Below are 17,652 nucleotides of genomic sequence, written 5' to 3'. Positions count from 1 at the left end.
CAATGAGCAATATAAAGTAAATAAGACTACTTATTTGCATAGTGATGGCATATTTTTTTTCAATGTACTAATTTTGAGCATCCACTACGGTCATTTTGTATTTGAGACCTGGCAATGCTGCCCCATGCCTGGCCTGGAGCCAGGTGTTAGCTGCCTAGTGCTACCATTAATGCTTCTGTGGCCACACCCTGCTGCTAAAGCAGGCGGTGCCCAGTTTCCAGCCTGTTGTTCCTGGGGCCAGCTCCCCCTTGTGCCACCACAAAGCCCTTGTCTCTGGTTGTTCCCCCTTGGCCCTGCTGGTAGCAAAACCCCTTTACTGACACCTGCTTCCATCCCACGTCCCCGACACCAGGCCCCTCCCCTTGGCACTGCTACTCAGGGCTTCCATGTGCCATGTTCCTTCCTCCTATCACTGCAAAGCCTCAACCTAAGCTGGGCCCCTGCCCCCAAACTCATTGCAAAACCTTGTGGTTTCTAGGGGACTTAAATGTTGGCTAAGCAGCACAACAAAAGAGCGAACACCAGTTTCTAGATTGTAGAGGGGGGGGGGGGGGGGGCAGATTTTAGAAGCTGAGCTGGAGGGTATCAGACCTCAAAGGAGATCAAGGCAGGAATGGGAAGGTAATGGAAAAACTGATCTGGAAGAGACAGACGAAGATGCAGCAAAGTGGAAGGAGATTGCACAAGATAGGAGGAGACAGGCCGCTGTAGTAAAGTGGTTATAGGCCCTTGAGGCTTGGGGGAGGGGGTTGAACGTTCCCTGGATCATTAGAGCTACAATAAGCAAGCCTTTTGTGGTACGGTATTGAATGCAAAGTGCCCTTCCTCAAGTCTGGAAACTGCTTCTAGATCGGAGGAATGGCACTTTGCATCCAACAGCTCATCTAATATCTCCCCCAACTATTCAGATCAGACGCTCAGATCTGATCAATACAATCCCTCTGCTCATCTGGCAGAGGGATACAATAGTCAAGTGATAAGGGCGGACAAAGAAACAAAGCATGGAAATTTGTTGTCACCATAGGCAGGAGAACCTTAGAGGATATTTATTATTTTCTTTGCTGGAAGTGTCAAGTCACATTAAGATGCTGAGGGAGACATCTGATGAAAACAGCCTGAGCGCCAGCTGGAAGAAAGGAGATCCAAAGCATATTGGAGAGAGGTGAACTGCTGCTCAGCTTCAATTGATCAGATTGCAGACAGAATAAACAGAGTATCCACAAAACGGACAAAAATGACAGGCTTCCATACTAGGAGTGGACAGGACATTCCCTCGGAAGCACAAGAGGAAGGGAATCTAATAAGATTCTGAGGTTAACTGAAGAGACTGCTTGTGTGGTGATTAAGGAACTGAACAAGAGATGAATAGCTAGATTATCTTCTCAGAAACCCACCCTGTGCTCTCAGGAAGGAAGCAGAAAATACTGGGAGTAAAGTGCTGGTTAAGTAGGATAAGCACCAGGTTCTCATTTTATGAGATGTTGGAATACCTGCTATGGAGGGAGGGTACTATATGATTCTGATGGCTTTCATCTTAGTTGTAGGGAAACAAGTCTCCCAGGTGGCAGATTAACTAAGGTGGCAGGAGGGCTTTCCACCTACCTTGAACGGGGAATGTGGTAACAGCGTATTCATGGTACAGGCACTCAAATATGTAAACCAGCTTCAGGGTGCCAGCCACACGATGAATCTAAGCACTAAGGGGCACATGAGAAACATGTTTTGAGTGGTCTCTATGCTTTTGCTAGGAGCATAAACTAGGAGCTGAAAATGCACATGGAAAAAGAAATTAAATGATTGTTATGACAAACTTGATGAGATGGAGCATATGGCTGCAACATTAAATCAATGGTTAAAACTTGCTCTGTAAGGACAGAATGGGTCAGGGGAGTGATACTTCACATCAAAGATACATTAGCTGTTGCAGACTCATAGATAACTTACAGTCATAAGACCTTGAATGTTTACAGATATAAAAAGTTCTCACTAGTAAAACTAAAGTGCTATTGTGCACCTGCCACAGACAATTAGATCTTGCTTGAGTACAGCATGACAGATCTGTAACATGTTGGAAGAAAATCAATGTTATAAATGCTCCAAATGGAAGATGCCTGCTGGACATTTAATGTTCCAGAAAACAAACTCTCAGAAATTCTAAAAATAATCATTATATGTACTTGGCACAGAAAAATCCTGCACATAACACACATTAACTCAGGCTGGTGGACAAAGAAGAGTTAATAGTTGTTCCATAAATGTACTGTTGCTATTTAACTTTTGGAAATAGAATATGGCATCAGCTGCTGACAGGCAGGCATACAGCTAGACTTTTGAACAACCAGCCTCCAGTCAACCACGCTTTGCACATTGTTTCTTCAGAATACTTCCATCCTAGTCAAAGTCCTATAAAGCAGGGATGCCCCAAGCTTTTTTCTCTGCAAGCCAGATGGACAATGCCAGCTCCACCCACACACCATCTGGTGGGCCTAAACTGGTGCATGGCAGGGCAGAGCCATCCCTAGGGTTGTGGCAAGCAGTCGGGGGGGGGGGGGGATAGGGGAGGTGGTGAGCAGCAGGAGTGTGGAGCTGGTGGTGCGCAGTGGCTGCAGCAGGGCCTGTATGGCACTGTCTGTGGGGCCCCCCAAAGCGTGGGACCCAGGGCGCTTGCCCCAATTTGCACCCCCCACCAGGGGTGGGCACAACTAGGGCCTGATCCAGCCACATGGCAGCAGACCTGCCTGGCCCAGCCCTGATCTGACTAGTAGCAGCAGTGGTCCTGGTTCGCCAGTAGCAACAGCAGTGGCCCAGATCCAGCTCATGCCTTATCAAGCCACATGGGGCTTGAAAATTTGGCAGTGTGGGAGCGGTGGTACTACTCCTCCACCATCTAATTTTCTGACCCATAGGGAGCCCCATGGGCTGGATGCTATGCTGCACAGACTAAATTTTGCCTGCAGGCCAGGGTTTGAGCACCCTGCTGTACATGAAAAGAAAGTCTCTTGCTATTTGGGAGAACTTGAAAAAAAGTACCTATGTTCTTTTGTTCATTAGCAACATGTACTTAGGGACCTACCAAAAATGACAGTTACGTGATTTTCACAGAAACCTTGATTTCAGTGAGGCTCCGTGAAAAAGCACAGACTCCAAAAACATGCAGGCTCACTTAGGGGAGGGGGAGAAAGGGAATGCAAAAAAAAGCTGCAAGAACAGAGAAGGATGGGAAGCCCTGGCATCCTGAAGCACAGAGAGAGGGAGAGGGGGAAAGAGGGAGCAAATCAGCCGCTGAGCTCCTGACAGGCTCAGTTCAAGAGCCATATCCAGGCCAGTCAGGGAAGTGGGAGGGTTTTGGTGCTGGCTTTTGAAGCGCTCACAAGCATGCTGCTGCTGCTGCAGCATGCATGCTCCCACCTGAGAAAGAACAGGGATGAAAGCTAAGAAATCCTCTAAGACGATCAACTACATTTCAGCACTCGACCATGCAAGACAATATCCTGCAGGGACCTGGCAAGCAGATGGAGGCAGAGTCTTCTGTGCCTCCTGCAGTGTAACTCTGGATGTGTCGAGGAAAACCTGCATAGATTGTTATTTAGAGTCCGAGGCACACATGAAGTGGAAGGCTGTTGCAGAAGCTGAAAGTCAGAGCAAGAAGCAAGCAACCATGTCCTCCCTGTTTAAAAGGACAACAGAAAGCAGCTTGCCAAGGCATGAGGCAGCATTTTCTCCTCATGGAGGCTTTCATGGCAGCAAACATCCCACTGGAGAAACTCGATCACCCAAGCTAAGGGACTACCTGAACCAAAACATGCCAAATGCTAGCAGTTTTCTGTGTACCAACAAGCTTTGCTAAGACTATTTCCCTGCAGCGATTGCTTCACATGTACAGTCCACAAAGGCTGCCTTAGCAGAGCACGGCTCCTTCACGGTGGCCGATGAAGCCACTGACTTTCAAGGTGACTATGAGCTGCACATTTTATTTGTACCAAGGAGCTGAACAGACTGGGACACTCCTGGGTTTCAAGTTGAGCCAGTCCACCTCAACACCTGTCAAATTTTTCTCCTCTCTCAAGCCACCATGAAGGTCATTGTCAGCTTATAATGTAGTGACTATAACAAGATATCAGCGTTCCTGTCTGATAATGCCATGTACATGTCAAGGCCTTCTCCGATGCACTCCAAGGAATGCTGCCCAACACTGTTCACGTCACCTGCAATGCACACATTCTGTCCTTAGTATGCGACATCTGGTGCTTGCAGTTCCCCAATGTGGATACCTTGGTGTCTTCTTTCAAGAAAGCCTTCCAGCACTGTCCAGGCCATAAGGTCCAGAACAGAGAGTCCATTGCCAGTCAAATTGGGGACTTGCATGGCACTATGCTGCTACCACCAGAGCCTGTGCTCACACAGTGGACTCTGTGATTCAATGCAGCACTATCAGTGAGGAGCTGGAAATCACATCCAGCACAGTGCATGCTTAAGCTTCACAATCTCTTAGGGTGAGGCAGCATTCAAGATCAAGTAACATTTGTGGCCAACAAAGCTACCCAGTTCATAGGGCTCCTGACATGGTTTGAAGACCAGCAGGCTGTGATCCACCATGCACACAACAAGCTGACGGATTTGATAAGCTGGGTCAGACACGGTGCTGCAAGGACTATCAAGCTGTTCTCATGAAAACCAGCACACAAGGGACCTGTTCCAGGCCATAGCAGTGAAGCTGAACCAGTACCTCCGGTACAACCCATCACTGCCACTGTGGTTCAGACAACCAGCTGCCCCCTTCCTTAGTGCTGTTTGATTTGGGCCCCAACCAGATGCCTGTTCCGAGTTGTGACCCTCAGCTCCTGAAACTAATCCCAGGATGGGGGAAATAGCATGACAATGGACGTGCCAGATGCCTGTGCCTGTGTTCTGGGACAGTCTGTGGCTGGTTTCCATATAGTTATGCCCTGGCAAGACATACAAGCTTGGAGGCCACTGAACATGCCATCTCAGTGTATGGACAAGTATTCACCCCACAGAGAGTGCACGCAGTTACAGCAGCTGGGTGCAGCAAGCTTGCATTTAATACCTAGCATGAACCCCTTGACTCCAGGTTAACATCCAGTCTCAGTAAGCTACTTTTTACAATGTATTTTATTAAAGTGTATATAGACGGTATTAGTTACAATTCATGTGTATAGCTTTATTTTCATAAAATATTTCAGTTTAGAGTTTAATTAGGTGGATGTAGTTGGTATTACTTGCAATTCACAGTGTGTATAGCTTTATTTTAATAAGATCATTAATTTTAGGCCTTAATTAAGTGCTTAGATTGCTTAATAATGTGTCAATCAATGGCTTCCATGGGCTTAATTGGGGGATTCCCTGATTAAGCCCATGGAAGCCATTGATTGACACATTAAGCAATCTAAGCAGTGGTTAATGACTTCCGCAGGCTTAATCAAGGGATTAAGTCCATGGAAGCCATTAATTGATACATTACAATCTAAGCCCTTTGGGGCCATCTGGCTGTCTGCAGGGAGGGGCAGGACTACCAGGGCCCCTTGGCCAGAGGTGTGTGTTGTGGGGAGGGGGCTCCATTGTGCTCACCCTGCAAAAACAGTGGCTGGCCCTGGGCTCAGCCTGCAAAATTGCCCGGCGACCACCTCAAGTTCGGTAGACCCCCTATCTAATCCAGTTTTCTCTTGCAAGCTTTCAGCAAATGACATTCTGCAGCTTCCCTGGGCAGAGAAGCAAAGATCTGGCAGAGAAAGGAAAGGAAGAGAAATCCTGGCCTACAGCCTACTCTCCCCTGAGGAATGACCTGCAACTCCTAGACGGGTCTGTGGCTCAAGGATTGGGACTCTTCAGTCTCCTCTGAGCTGTGGTAGAGATCACCCTCCAATTGAGGGATTGCAGCTGCCAACCCCTCCGCTAACAGCAGGGAAGTTTTTCCTGAGATTTAGATTAGATCTACTTTGCTGCAATTCAAATCTATTCGTGCCCTGCAACAAGAACGAACTTGCTCTCCCTCTTCTTTACTGCAGCCTTTCAAACAGTTAAAGGCTGCTATCATGTCCCTTATTAAATTGCCTTTTATCCAAGCTAAATAAGCCAAAGTTCCCTCAACCTTTCCTTTGTGTAGATGGCCTTTTAACCCATTTTTGTCAACCGACTCTAAACCCACTCTAACTCATCCACATCATTCTTAAAATGAAGAGCTCAGATCTCCATATAGTACCTGGAAGCATAACCAGCACCAAGTGGAGTGCTACCATCACTTCCTAGATCAGTGGTCTCCAAACCTTTAAAGTAGGAGATCACTTTTGGAATTTAAAAGCCACCCCAGATCTACCATGCAACCCCCTCCCCCACCGAGCAGGTGGGGAAGGAGTAGGGGGGAGGGAAAGGAAGGGCAGAGGGAGGCAGAGGGAGAAAAAATTATTTGGGGGCCCATCCCCCCCCAGCAGATTAGTCTGTGGGGGAAGGGGCAAATCAAGGCCCCAGCCCCAACTCTCTCCCTCACCACCCAGGCCTCAATCTGCCCCTCTTCCCCACCCCCCCATGGCAGTGAAGGAGCAAGTGGGGCTGGGGCAGGGGCTGTAGATAGGGCAGGGCATGGGACAGAGCTGCAAGCAGCTCATCTGGGAAGTGTGTGGGGGTGGGGGGGGGTGCATGCACCCTGGGTGGGCTGGAGCTGCAGACTGGGGCCAGGTTTTTCCCAACAGGGATGTTGGGCCTCGCTGTGCTTGGGCCAGGCAGCAAGGGTGATGGGAGGGGGCTACAGCCACCTGAAAATTCACTGTAGCCCTCAACCCCCGCTCCCTGCACTGCTGCTGCCCACCCCGAACACATTGCAGCCCAGCCCGGTGCAGCTCCCCAGCCCCAGCTCCCAGCTCCTGGGCACACAGCCCCCCACACCCTTGGGGGTGGGAGGGGGAAGGGCCAGGGGAAAGCTGCACTGGGCTCTTCCCAGCAGGGGCGGGGGGCTGGACCATGCTGCGCTCAGGGTGGGCGGTGGTGGTGGCGCTGGGAGTTTACAGTAAATTTTTGAGTGGCTGCACCCCCATCCCGTAGCCCTGCTCCCAGCACTGCCACCCAGCACTGCCCGAGCACAGCCTGCCCCAACACCCCTGCTGGGAAGAGCCTGGCACTGCCTTGGCCCTAACCTGGCCCCCCCCCACCCCTCTGCCTGCAAATCTAGGGACACATGCCCCCCATACCCTCCTGGGGTGCATGCCTCCCCTTCCCCACACCCCCCCCTTAGATGAGCCACGTATGGCTCCATCCCACATGCCGCCCCAGCCATGCAGGGCCTGCCTCAGTCCCTCCCCCACTCACCGCTGTTGCAGCCACCTGTGCTGCCCTGTTTTGAGAGAGGGCACATACCCACCCCCCCATCTATGCACAGGAGAGGCAGCTGCTGTTGTGGGCTGGGCTTTGTGCCCCAAGACCTGCTGCAGCTGGCCGGGGTGTGGCTGGACACCACATGTGTACTGCCCCTGGGCTGAGCCGCGCCCGCAAGGCCAGCTGCAGAAGGGCTCAAGGCACAGTGGGCAGCAGCAGCTACCTCTACTTGAACAGATGTGGGGGGGGCATATGCCCCCAGGGCCTCAGCCAGGGTGCACCCAGCAGTGGGAGTCTCCCCCCCCAGCTCCAATCTTCCCAGCACCCAGCTGAGCTGGGGCCCCACTCACCTTCTCCTGCTCCTGGCTGGGCCACACTGTCTGTCCCTCACTACGGAGTCCTCCATCTGGCCCCCACCCCTTCCCTTGCCCAGACTGACCTGCTGGGCTTAGGGAAGGGGGAGTGGGGGTTGCATGCATGCATGCGACCAGCCCCCTCCAGCCCAGGATCGACCAAAAGAGGCTCCCTGATAGACAAGTCCATCATGATCAACTGGTTGGGGACTACTGCCCTAGTTCTTACACCTACTGTTCCTGTTGATGCAACCTGAAAAAAAAATATTTTTTTTTATAGATGTCCCACAGCTGACTCATGTGAAGTCTATGATTTAAACCGCTTGGATCTCTCTCAGCATCACTGGCACCCTGCCAATTACTGCCTATTCTGTATTTAGGGTTTTTGGTTTTTCCATAGGTATAGCACTGTAAGGAACTTCATTCTGTGGTCTTTCTCCAATAAAGATCCTGCTAATTCTACTCTTATAGCCTGGTGTGTCTGCAATTCTTTCCAGTTTAATGTAATCTCAAAACTGGATCAAGCAGCTCTTTATTCCAGCATCCAAATAATTATTAAAAATTAAATCAGCACCAGACCCTGTGGAATGACACTTAAAATACCCTGCCACTCTGACATTGATCTCTATATAGTTGTGGCTATTGATCCAATTATGTATCCATCTAGTAATTTTATTTAACGCGTATTTCTTCCATTTGACAGGGATCCTGGTTCTTTGTTTAAAAACAAAAATCACAAATTTGCTTATTAAAAAAATTAGCAAACTCTCTAATTCCCCCCCCCATCTGTCACTCCCCACCCACAGCTGCCCCCCCCCCCCCCAGGGGCCCCTAGCTCCCAGGGCTACAGGACCAGGTACCCGGGTCTGCAGCCCCTTGCCTCCCTGCTCCCCCCCGCCCCCATCAGTGCCTGACCCCCTGGAGCGTTCACTGCAGCAGGAAGCCAGCCCCCTCCCCTGGATAAGCCGCTTGCAGCTACATTCCACTGGCCAACTCCCTCCCTCCCTCCCTATGGAGGCCTCAATTCCCACCCCCCAATTTACCTGCAGGAGCTGCTCTCCAGGCTGCCTGGCAGCCATGTGCATGTGCACACATGCACATGGTACTCCCTGCCTAACCACTCTCCTCCCGCTCCCCCCAGCTCCTTGCAGGCTGGAACTCTGCCAGCTTGCAAAGGGAAACCCAGTATTTCTAGCGTTTTTCTCCTTAAAATGAAAAAATCTGGGTTTTATCACATTTTTCAGTGGCGAACAGAAAGCCCAGATCCCTGGTTATGAAAATGTCATGCAGTTTATCAAAAAACTTACTAAAATTTAAGTATGCTGCATCCACTGCTTTCCTTTCATAGCTCTTGGGTCAAAGGAGATCAAGTGGGTCTGGCATAATTTGTCCTAACAAATGCATGCTGGCTGCTAATGACTAGCCTATTCTCCCTCCAGACCTGATGGGAGTTTGATTCACCCAGGAAAGGGAGGGGGAAGGTGTGGCTACACTTGTTCCTTCCTACCTAAAATCCCTTATCCTCTCATCAGCCTTCCTTAGCAGACACTTATATTGCTTTCCTGGAGCCTCTTGCTTCTGTGAAGTTCAGCAGACATAAAACCAAACAAAGACTTTCTTTAGATTTTCATGTCCAAATTTCCATACCCCCATAAAATTTTTGAAGATTTTCCTATCACAATTAGCTACTTGAGCTTCGTCAACTAAATAGCAGATTTGATCAATATTAGAATTTTGACTTCACTTTTCTACGGTGCTTTCATAGGCAATACCTGTGCAATACCAAGGTTAAATACAAGATTATATCAAGATATCAATAGGAATACACTTCTACAGTAAACTTCAAGGTAATTTGTCTGTGGGATATATTTAACAATGGGAAATGTAAACCATATGGTTCAATCCTCTGCCAACAGCCCCATGACCTCCAATCCCCTCAATTTATTAAGTCTTGATAATTGGTCACTACTGGATAATGTGCCATTATTCACCGCCTCATTGGCGTAGAGATTTAACTCCAGTTTACTGTATTTCTCTGCTCTTGAACACAATATAGCTCAACCGAAGTATGGAGTATTTCAGTCACTGGTGCTTCACTTTCCTGTTCTCAATTGCCTGGACACTTCCAATTGCTACAAGCAGATCTTTTTTAACCTGATCTTTTTGCGGATAAAATTCTCAGCAGCACGGATCTGGAACATTTGTGAATCTTCAAATTAAGCGCCTGGATACAATATTTACATCAGTGTAGGTCACATGCGTTTTGTAACCATCCTGGGATCTTGAGTAGACAAATAAGTAGCTTATCACTGGACAAGAGAACCTTGGCTGTCATTACTGCTTAACAAGAAGGGAGACAGTAACAGCCTGCTGCACTGAGCAACACAGGAGATCAACTGCAGAGAAAACACCTACCTGGGTGTGATTTAAGAACAAAAAAAAACCTGGAAGGGGTTCCTGGGCCACTCAGTCTAGTCCCCTGGATTTACAGGCAGTCATCTAACCAAGGAATCTCCCAAATCACCACTACAAACCCTCACATGCACCATACAAATACCGCAAACACCAGCACAAGGGCTCTGCCATGTCCTGACTCCGCAAAGACGACGAACTGGCTGATTAATAGATGTTTAAAAGATCCTTGGAAGTGGACCATGCAACACACTAACAGGAAGACAAAAACCCTCTGTCTGTGTCTATCTGACCTAGTGAAAAAATTCCTTCCCGACCCCAAATCACAAGTAGTTTTACTTCTGGCTCTTCTGGAGGTAATTCTACTCTGGACTGGGTGGTAAAGTTACCCTAGCATACAGTTATGTCATGTGCTTTTTAAAAAAAACCAAAAAACCCCACATTCGTGTAACAGTCAAATACATCAGTACACAGATGCACAAAATGCTGTATGTTATTAATTGCCCAAGAGAACTCTGGAATTTAGGATTCTTCCATACATGATTTCTTGTGACCAAAGTCTTTGAAAAGTTAGTGCATAAATTCCTCCACTCATGGGTGTATCATACTAGGACAGCTTCTCTTTTAACTTTTGCTCCCTGCATACTAACCTAAACTATTTAGCCTTTTCTTCATCAAATCTCAATGCTTTTGTTTCTGGCAGATAGGAAGGGAAGAGATGGGAGGATGCTTCTATACAGATAAGACTGATTTGGAACAAAGCAACCATACTTCAATTATGCTCATTAAATCAAACTATCAGATCTTACATATTTAGTAAATTCAAAGTCAAGAAACTCATATAGTGGTACCTTCAAGTGACTACTGTTCTCTTAGGCTGAATGATCAGTTAGTCCAACATTTTTTATCCTTGTGGAAAAGATCAAGGGAAATATTTATGCACATGTTCTTTTAAAAATATGAAAAGAAACAGATGTTTTTGTGCTTTATTGTATTTAAATATGAAGCTTCTGCAGGTATTTTAACACTGCTACCAAATGCACGGAAATAACAGTCCCTACTTCACGTACAAGTAAAAATCAAAATAAAGCTTCTGTAACAAAAATAGAATTTACTGTACAATAAACCAAAAATGGGTGAAAAATTGTAATTTATTGAAACTTGTAACTCAAAAAATATAAGATGCTGTAGTGTACAATATGTTACACAAAGCACCGTTAGGTGCACATTCAAGTCAAGTAAGAACTCATCTCCCCCAAACCCTGGTACCCTAGTACTTGTTCCATATACAATCATGCATGTTTACTCTGCAAGAGGAAGCCCCCAGTATTCAGATGTGTTAATTAGCACCAAGAACAGTACAGTTCATTTAAAAAAAATAAAACCAGGGAGCTAAATGAACTTGGCCAATACTTTTGACAGATATTATACATTCATGGAATTAAACAGCCTAACTAACCTAAACAGTTTGTGTACTGTACCAGTTTCTGTTCTAGGTTGCAGTTCTCTCTATGTAGCAGTAGTGGAGGCAATCTGTTCTTAAACAAAACTTATGTACTTCCCACACAAAGCTCATCTGTCTTTTTTGTTGGAAACAAGTCTATAAGGGGAGTGGAAAATTTGGATCTTTCAAGGACAACTACTGGTCGTAAGTAATGAAGCTGTTTTAAGGCAAGGTCTCCACAGTCTGTTAATGCCTTGTCCAATATGGCCCGCAAGTTGTCTAGAGAAGGGGCAGATGGCGATTCCGATATTAAAGGCTGGATTTCAGTAAGCTCTGAATGATTATTTTGGGGTATGCTCACTTCTGGATCTCTCTCACTCCCCAAACTGTTAACTGCCTCATCTCTTTGACAGTCTCTCTCACTCTCTAAGTCACCATCCATCTGAAATGACTCGGGGGACTCCCATTCAACAAGTTCATCGAAATCATCGTCGTCATCCTCTCTTTCCTGGCTTTCTTGAATAAATTTTAGAAATGAAGATTCAAATCCCATTGGCTTAAAGGACTTTAAATCAAAGGGTTTGGGCAATGAATGCTTCTGAAACTTGTCTCTTGTACAGAAAGAATTTCTTTTCGAATTCTGATGAATCGAACAGTGGTGCCAGTCTTCTGTGACCTTCTCCCTTGGTAACTCCAATTGCAAATTGGTAAAATACTCACCATTTTCTCTTCCATTGTTTTCAGACAACCCTTCTGTTTTACACAAAGGTGGCTCAGTTATGCTATCTTCTTCAAAACTGGGTTTTGAACTGTGGTCATATTTTAGAGTGTCTGAATACAAAAAGGCCTCTGTGTCAAAACCCTCACTAGTAGCTGAGCAGCTGTTTTGATTTTCTTTGTCTGTATCTGGATGATCATAGTCACTATCTGGAACAAGAGGTTTTACGGCTTCTTCATCTTCCTTCCAATTAATTTCGGTATCTGCTGGATTTTCCTGTTTAAAGTCTCTCATTTCCTCTTGGCTTAAACACACCTCTGTTTCTGAACGGGATTCATTTTTAATCATTGTACCACATTTAACACAAACTACAAGTTTCTCAAACTGTTGTTCTATATAATTACTGGTCAGCTGATGTGTGCGCTTATAATGTCTCACAATACTACTTTCCAATTTAACCACAGACAGACACCCTTTGACTATGCAGGGATACTGGTTCTGGTCAGCTTTCTCTTTACACATTTGCAGGGCTTCCTCCCTCGTTTTAAAAATAATGGGATGCTTTTCCTTATTTTTGAGAGCTTTTTTGGATTTGTCTTTTACCTGCCTCTCATTCTTATTCTCCTCGTAGTGATCTGTCAAATAATCTTGTTCATTGTTATCATCTTTCAGCAGGTTATCTTGCTCCTCTTTCCGATTCCCAAAGAGTCTGTTGTAGTATTCCCTATGTCTGAAATATACATGCTGAGAGTAACGACTGTAATTAGTGAAAATTCGGTCACAGCCATTGAAGTCGCACTGGATTTCAAAATCTTTGTTTATTTTTTCTTCATTGGCATGTTCTTCCATCAGGTGATGTTTTAACTTGTTAAAAGTGTAAAATACAGCAGGGCATTGATGATGGTTACAAGGAAACCTTGCAGATTCCATTTCAGAAAGCACTTTTTGATCCTCCAAATTTTCATTATGAAAGTCACTACAATGTTTAGCAAGAGCCTTAGAACAAATGAAACGTTTATTACACTCTTTGTGTTTGCATGCAAATATTTTTTTACATTTGACAAGTTCCCTTTTTGTTCTTGCTTTGTCTTTTTCCAAACAGAGCTGCTCTTTATTATACTGGTGTACAGTTCTATAATGACGAATCAAGCCTTTCTGATTGGTAAAGGCAGAATTGCAACTTTTATGAATACAATGAAACGGTTTGTGGTACTTATGCAATATATAACATAAGTTTCCTTTGGCAACTGTTCTTTTACTTCCTCTTCCTTCTCTTGCTTCCAGTTCTTCCCTGTGGCTGTCCAGAGAAGTCATGCTAGAGGGTTTTCTAGTTACATTACTATCTATTTCTTCACTGGACTCCACATCGGTTTCAGAACTACACTCCTCCTTCTTAGGACGGCACAGCTCAGTTTGCTCAGGTTGCTTAGTAAGTTCATTTTTATTGTCACAGAAAGTAGGTGTGGGTACAGAGTCACCCTCTGCACACGTGTTTACATGCTCACATTTTTCATTGGCAAATATTTTGTGATTTACCTTCTCATTGCCAATTTGATGTTTGTTTCTATAATGAATTCTAAGGTGTGTTTTTCTTGTAAATGATCTTTGGCAAATATGACATTTAAACGGTGAATAGCGATGCTGAAACATATTTAGCTGAAGAACCATTTCCTTTGAATAATTATGTTTTCTAACATAATGCATTAAGAGAGCTTCTCTGGTCACAAACTCGCATGTACAACCTTGATGTTCACAGAAAAATGGTTTAGCTGCCAGCTGTGTAAGATACTGGCTAGGTAAGTTGTCTTGTTGCTCTGGAAATTCTGAGGTAGATTCATCTCCTGATTTAGGGCATTTGGCTTCATTTGATGAAAATGAATTAAATGACCCTGAAAAATGCTTGTGTGCTAAAGAAGAATTTGCAACGTGAACATTGGAATTTTTTAGGCTTAAATGTTTCAAGCCCAACAGAAGTTCTAACATGTTATCGTCAGTACTTGCCATTTTAGGACGTTCGTAAAAGGAAGATTCTGGGGAAGAACAAATCATTTCCTTGAAGCTGATCTTTTCTTTAGAGTCTATATTACAATATACATTTTCTGGAGAGTCAACACTTGAGTCTGAATTATTCCCTAGCTCCACACTGATATCACCAGCTGTTTTGCTGTTTTCAGCATCCGTGACTAGACTGAGAATGTCTCTATTTTTGATCCCCATCTTTTTTTTAGATTTGAAGTGGTATGGATGAGCCCTTCGAAGATGTTTTTGCATACCTTTGGCATTTTTATATGTTGAACCACAGCCTTCAAAGCCGCAAGAAAATTTTTTTCCATCAAAGCAAACTGCTACATTGGAAAACTGCCTTCCATCCATCAGTTTTGAGAGAACACTTCCCTGGGATATTAGAAAACTTGGAACTCTCTGATGGTGGTCCACTGCATCAATCAACAAAGGAGACCCTTCCTTTTTATTCTGTACAGGAGATGTGCTGAAGCTCTCAAAATGCACGCTGCAGTTGCTTTCACTATCTATATCTTCATTATCGGACAGACTTTCCTCCTTAATCTCTGGGATATCTTGAGAACCTGCAGGCTCCACGGACAACGTACTATTTTCATGCAGACTGGAATTATCTGATTGTTCGAGCAGTTGGGTGTCAGGAAGATAACTACATTTGTCTCCTGAAATATGTTCAAGTTTAACTGATGTGTCCTTCACTTCCCCGTTCGTTACTGTAACATCATGCATTGCAAGGTGATCCTGAAATTCTGTTTTTGAATAATAGAATTTTTTGCAACCGAGAAAATTACATGTGTATGATGCATCCCTAAAGTGCTGCGCTTCATGGTGGTAAAGCTGCCCCAAATCACTGAAAACAATGTTACAGCCATTCAACTCACATTTGTAACGTAGATCGTCATGTGTTTGTTTGTGATTAAGTAATTCATTAACTGACCCAAATCTAGCGTAGCAATCCATAGAAACACACATATAAGGCTGAGGACCACAATGCACTTGTTCATGCTCCCGCAGATGAAAGGAAGTCATGAAGTGTCGTCGACAAAAAGCACACTTTTCTCTCCTGTTTTTCATATCCAAGTAGTGTTTTGCATTTTCATCGTTGTTTTGATGTTCAGCTTTTAGATGTACACTAAGGTATTTAAATTGCTTAAATACTCTTGAACAGTCTGTGCCAGGACATGGATATATGTCTCTGTCTTGGAGGTGGCAATTTTCTAATTGACTAAATGTGACATATTCCTGTGCGTCACTTCTGGACTTTTCCAATAGCTGGGGCTGTTGCTGCTGGCTTTCCTCTGGCACTGCACAAGGGCTCCTGGGGGTACTTGTCTTTTGTAATGATTTCTCTTTTTTCAACAAGATTTTCTTTTTAGGTCTGTGTGTTCTACTGGGTGGCATTTTAACATGTTCCATTACATGTGGTACAAAAATGTCCTTTCTCTTGAATTTCTTTGTACACACTGGACATGTATAAATACCATCTTCCATGTGCATCTTAGAATGATGTAGTATTCTAGCCTCTATACATTCCCTTTTGCATAGCACACAGAAGAATTTGTATTGAAGCCATCTCTGGTACCTTTCTGAAGAGCCAATTGGCTTTTTCACTCTTGCTTTGTCTTTAGAGAGACCAGTTGCATCTCTTCCTTCGTAATATTTATGTTCTCTAGTCTCATCACAGTCACTTAAAAAAGTTTCAAATAGGTCAGTTTCATTGAGTGACAGATCAAGGCAACTTGCATCATCTTCAGAATCAGAAGCTTCTCTTCCTAACAGTTTAAGACAGTGTCGTTTTAAAGTCTTCCAGTCCCAGAATTCAGGATCAAAAGGCCAATAAGCTTTTAAAGCCAGCAGAAGCTCACAACGGAGAGAATTTGGAACGGGTGCATTTTCTTCATCAAATTTTTGATCTGGTTGCAAATACAGCTCTTCCAGAACGCTAAAACCACTGAAAGTTGGCTCCAGTAAAAATTCAGTGAGCTGGCATGCTCTTCTAACTTCAAGGTCATCTGGTAAAAGGCATGCAATTGTTTTACATACAGACGTTTTCATTTCATCATTTCCATTTGATCTGATCTGAAGAGCTCTCACACACAATAAAATTGACACAGCAAGACCTGCTTCTTCTGCCTGTGTGGAAAAACAAGCACACAAAGTTATTACCCAATTATTTGCTAGATGCATTCTTTCCAGAATCACACTATTTGGAGCAACTCTATACATAAAACTAGAAAACAAGACACTTACTATGGTGCTCAAGATCTGTCTATACATAAGAAAAGTTAGTGCATTGTTAAGTCAGACTGTGAATTTAGAGCACCTGCCTACTCCGCAGTAATTCCTTATATAGATACCTTTAATACTAAGTGCATACCCAGAGTGTCTACATAGGGAGGTGTTAGGGAGTAACTTCTGCATTATAGTTTCCATACCAATTTCTTTTTAAGTCCTGAACACCGTAAACAATTTGAGAATAGAAATGCTTCCAAAATGAAGAAGGCTGGGAGTTAATACTTCAAGTACAGGGGGATGAACTTTACAATTTGACAATATTTTAAAGAATGACACAAATAGAATGTATCCGTAGGACATTTTAAATATTCAGCTTATTTCTAAATGAACATGAACAATGATTTTCTGGAAGCAGAGATAATTGTGTTTTCAGGTATAATTTCTTGGAGTCCTCACTTATCTAAGAAAAACCATTTACATTTAATTGAGAAAATCATTGACAAAAAGACACCAGCTATTTAATACTGATGCTATAATTTTAAAGATGCACATACATGATCCCCCTTCCCCCATTTTAAACTATCCTTTGGTCTTGCTTTCTCTGTGCTATTCTTTACCAAAGGTTTTTTTTATTTATTTGAGAGCACAAGAGTTTGCAAAGGCAAGGACACACAAGTCAGTAAACACCAGGTCATTCATTGTGTCCCTATGCAGAATATATTACAATACAGACAACTAGGTGATCCAGAGACCCAGGCCCCATTATTTGTATGCAGATTAAATGATATTTGGTGAAAGAGAAATGTTGAGTAACTGCCCCAAATTTAAGTCACCTGGAGGCCTTGTTCCTGCTCAGCATTCAAACCCTGCTCCAACAAAAAAGTGTGTGTGGGGGAGGGGGGGGAAGGATTTTTCAGATGTTCTTAATTGGTTTTTCTGTTGCACTCATACACTTCAACATCTGACTCTCACTTGCAATATAGAATTTACCTTTACAATAGCCACCAGCCCACTGCAGGCAAAGTATAACAATATAAATAAGTTCTTATGGTGAATCTAGAGTGAACATTTAAAAAAAGCTATATTTAATAAAGGTGTAATTCTACAGGTGTGGATACTCATTTTCAACATGTAGGTCAGTGAAA

General features: G+C 44.3%; 1 protein-coding gene across 3 annotated transcripts in view; it reads right to left on the bottom strand.

Annotated features, from left to right (window-relative positions):
- Positions 1 to 11,224: 11,224 nt before the first annotated feature.
- Positions 11,225 to 17,652, bottom strand: part of RLF (RLF zinc finger) — a 53,460-nt gene continuing 47,032 nt past the window's right edge. For all 3 annotated transcript variants that reach the window (XM_019488321.2, XM_019488329.2, XM_019488334.2), the window contains one exon: positions 11,225 to 16,405. In XM_019488321.2, coding sequence (XP_019343866.1) covers positions 11,642 to 16,405 — 4,764 coding nt within the window. In that variant the 3' untranslated portion in view covers positions 11,225 to 11,641. The remainder of the gene's footprint in view (positions 16,406 to 17,652) is intronic.

This window comes from Alligator mississippiensis, chromosome 6, assembly GCF_030867095.1.
Source record: "Alligator mississippiensis isolate rAllMis1 chromosome 6, rAllMis1, whole genome shotgun sequence".
Lineage (NCBI taxonomy): Eukaryota > Metazoa > Chordata > Crocodylia > Alligatoridae > Alligator > Alligator mississippiensis.
The sequence above is the reverse complement of the archived record's forward strand: the minus strand, read 5'-3'. Positions and strand labels throughout refer to the sequence as shown.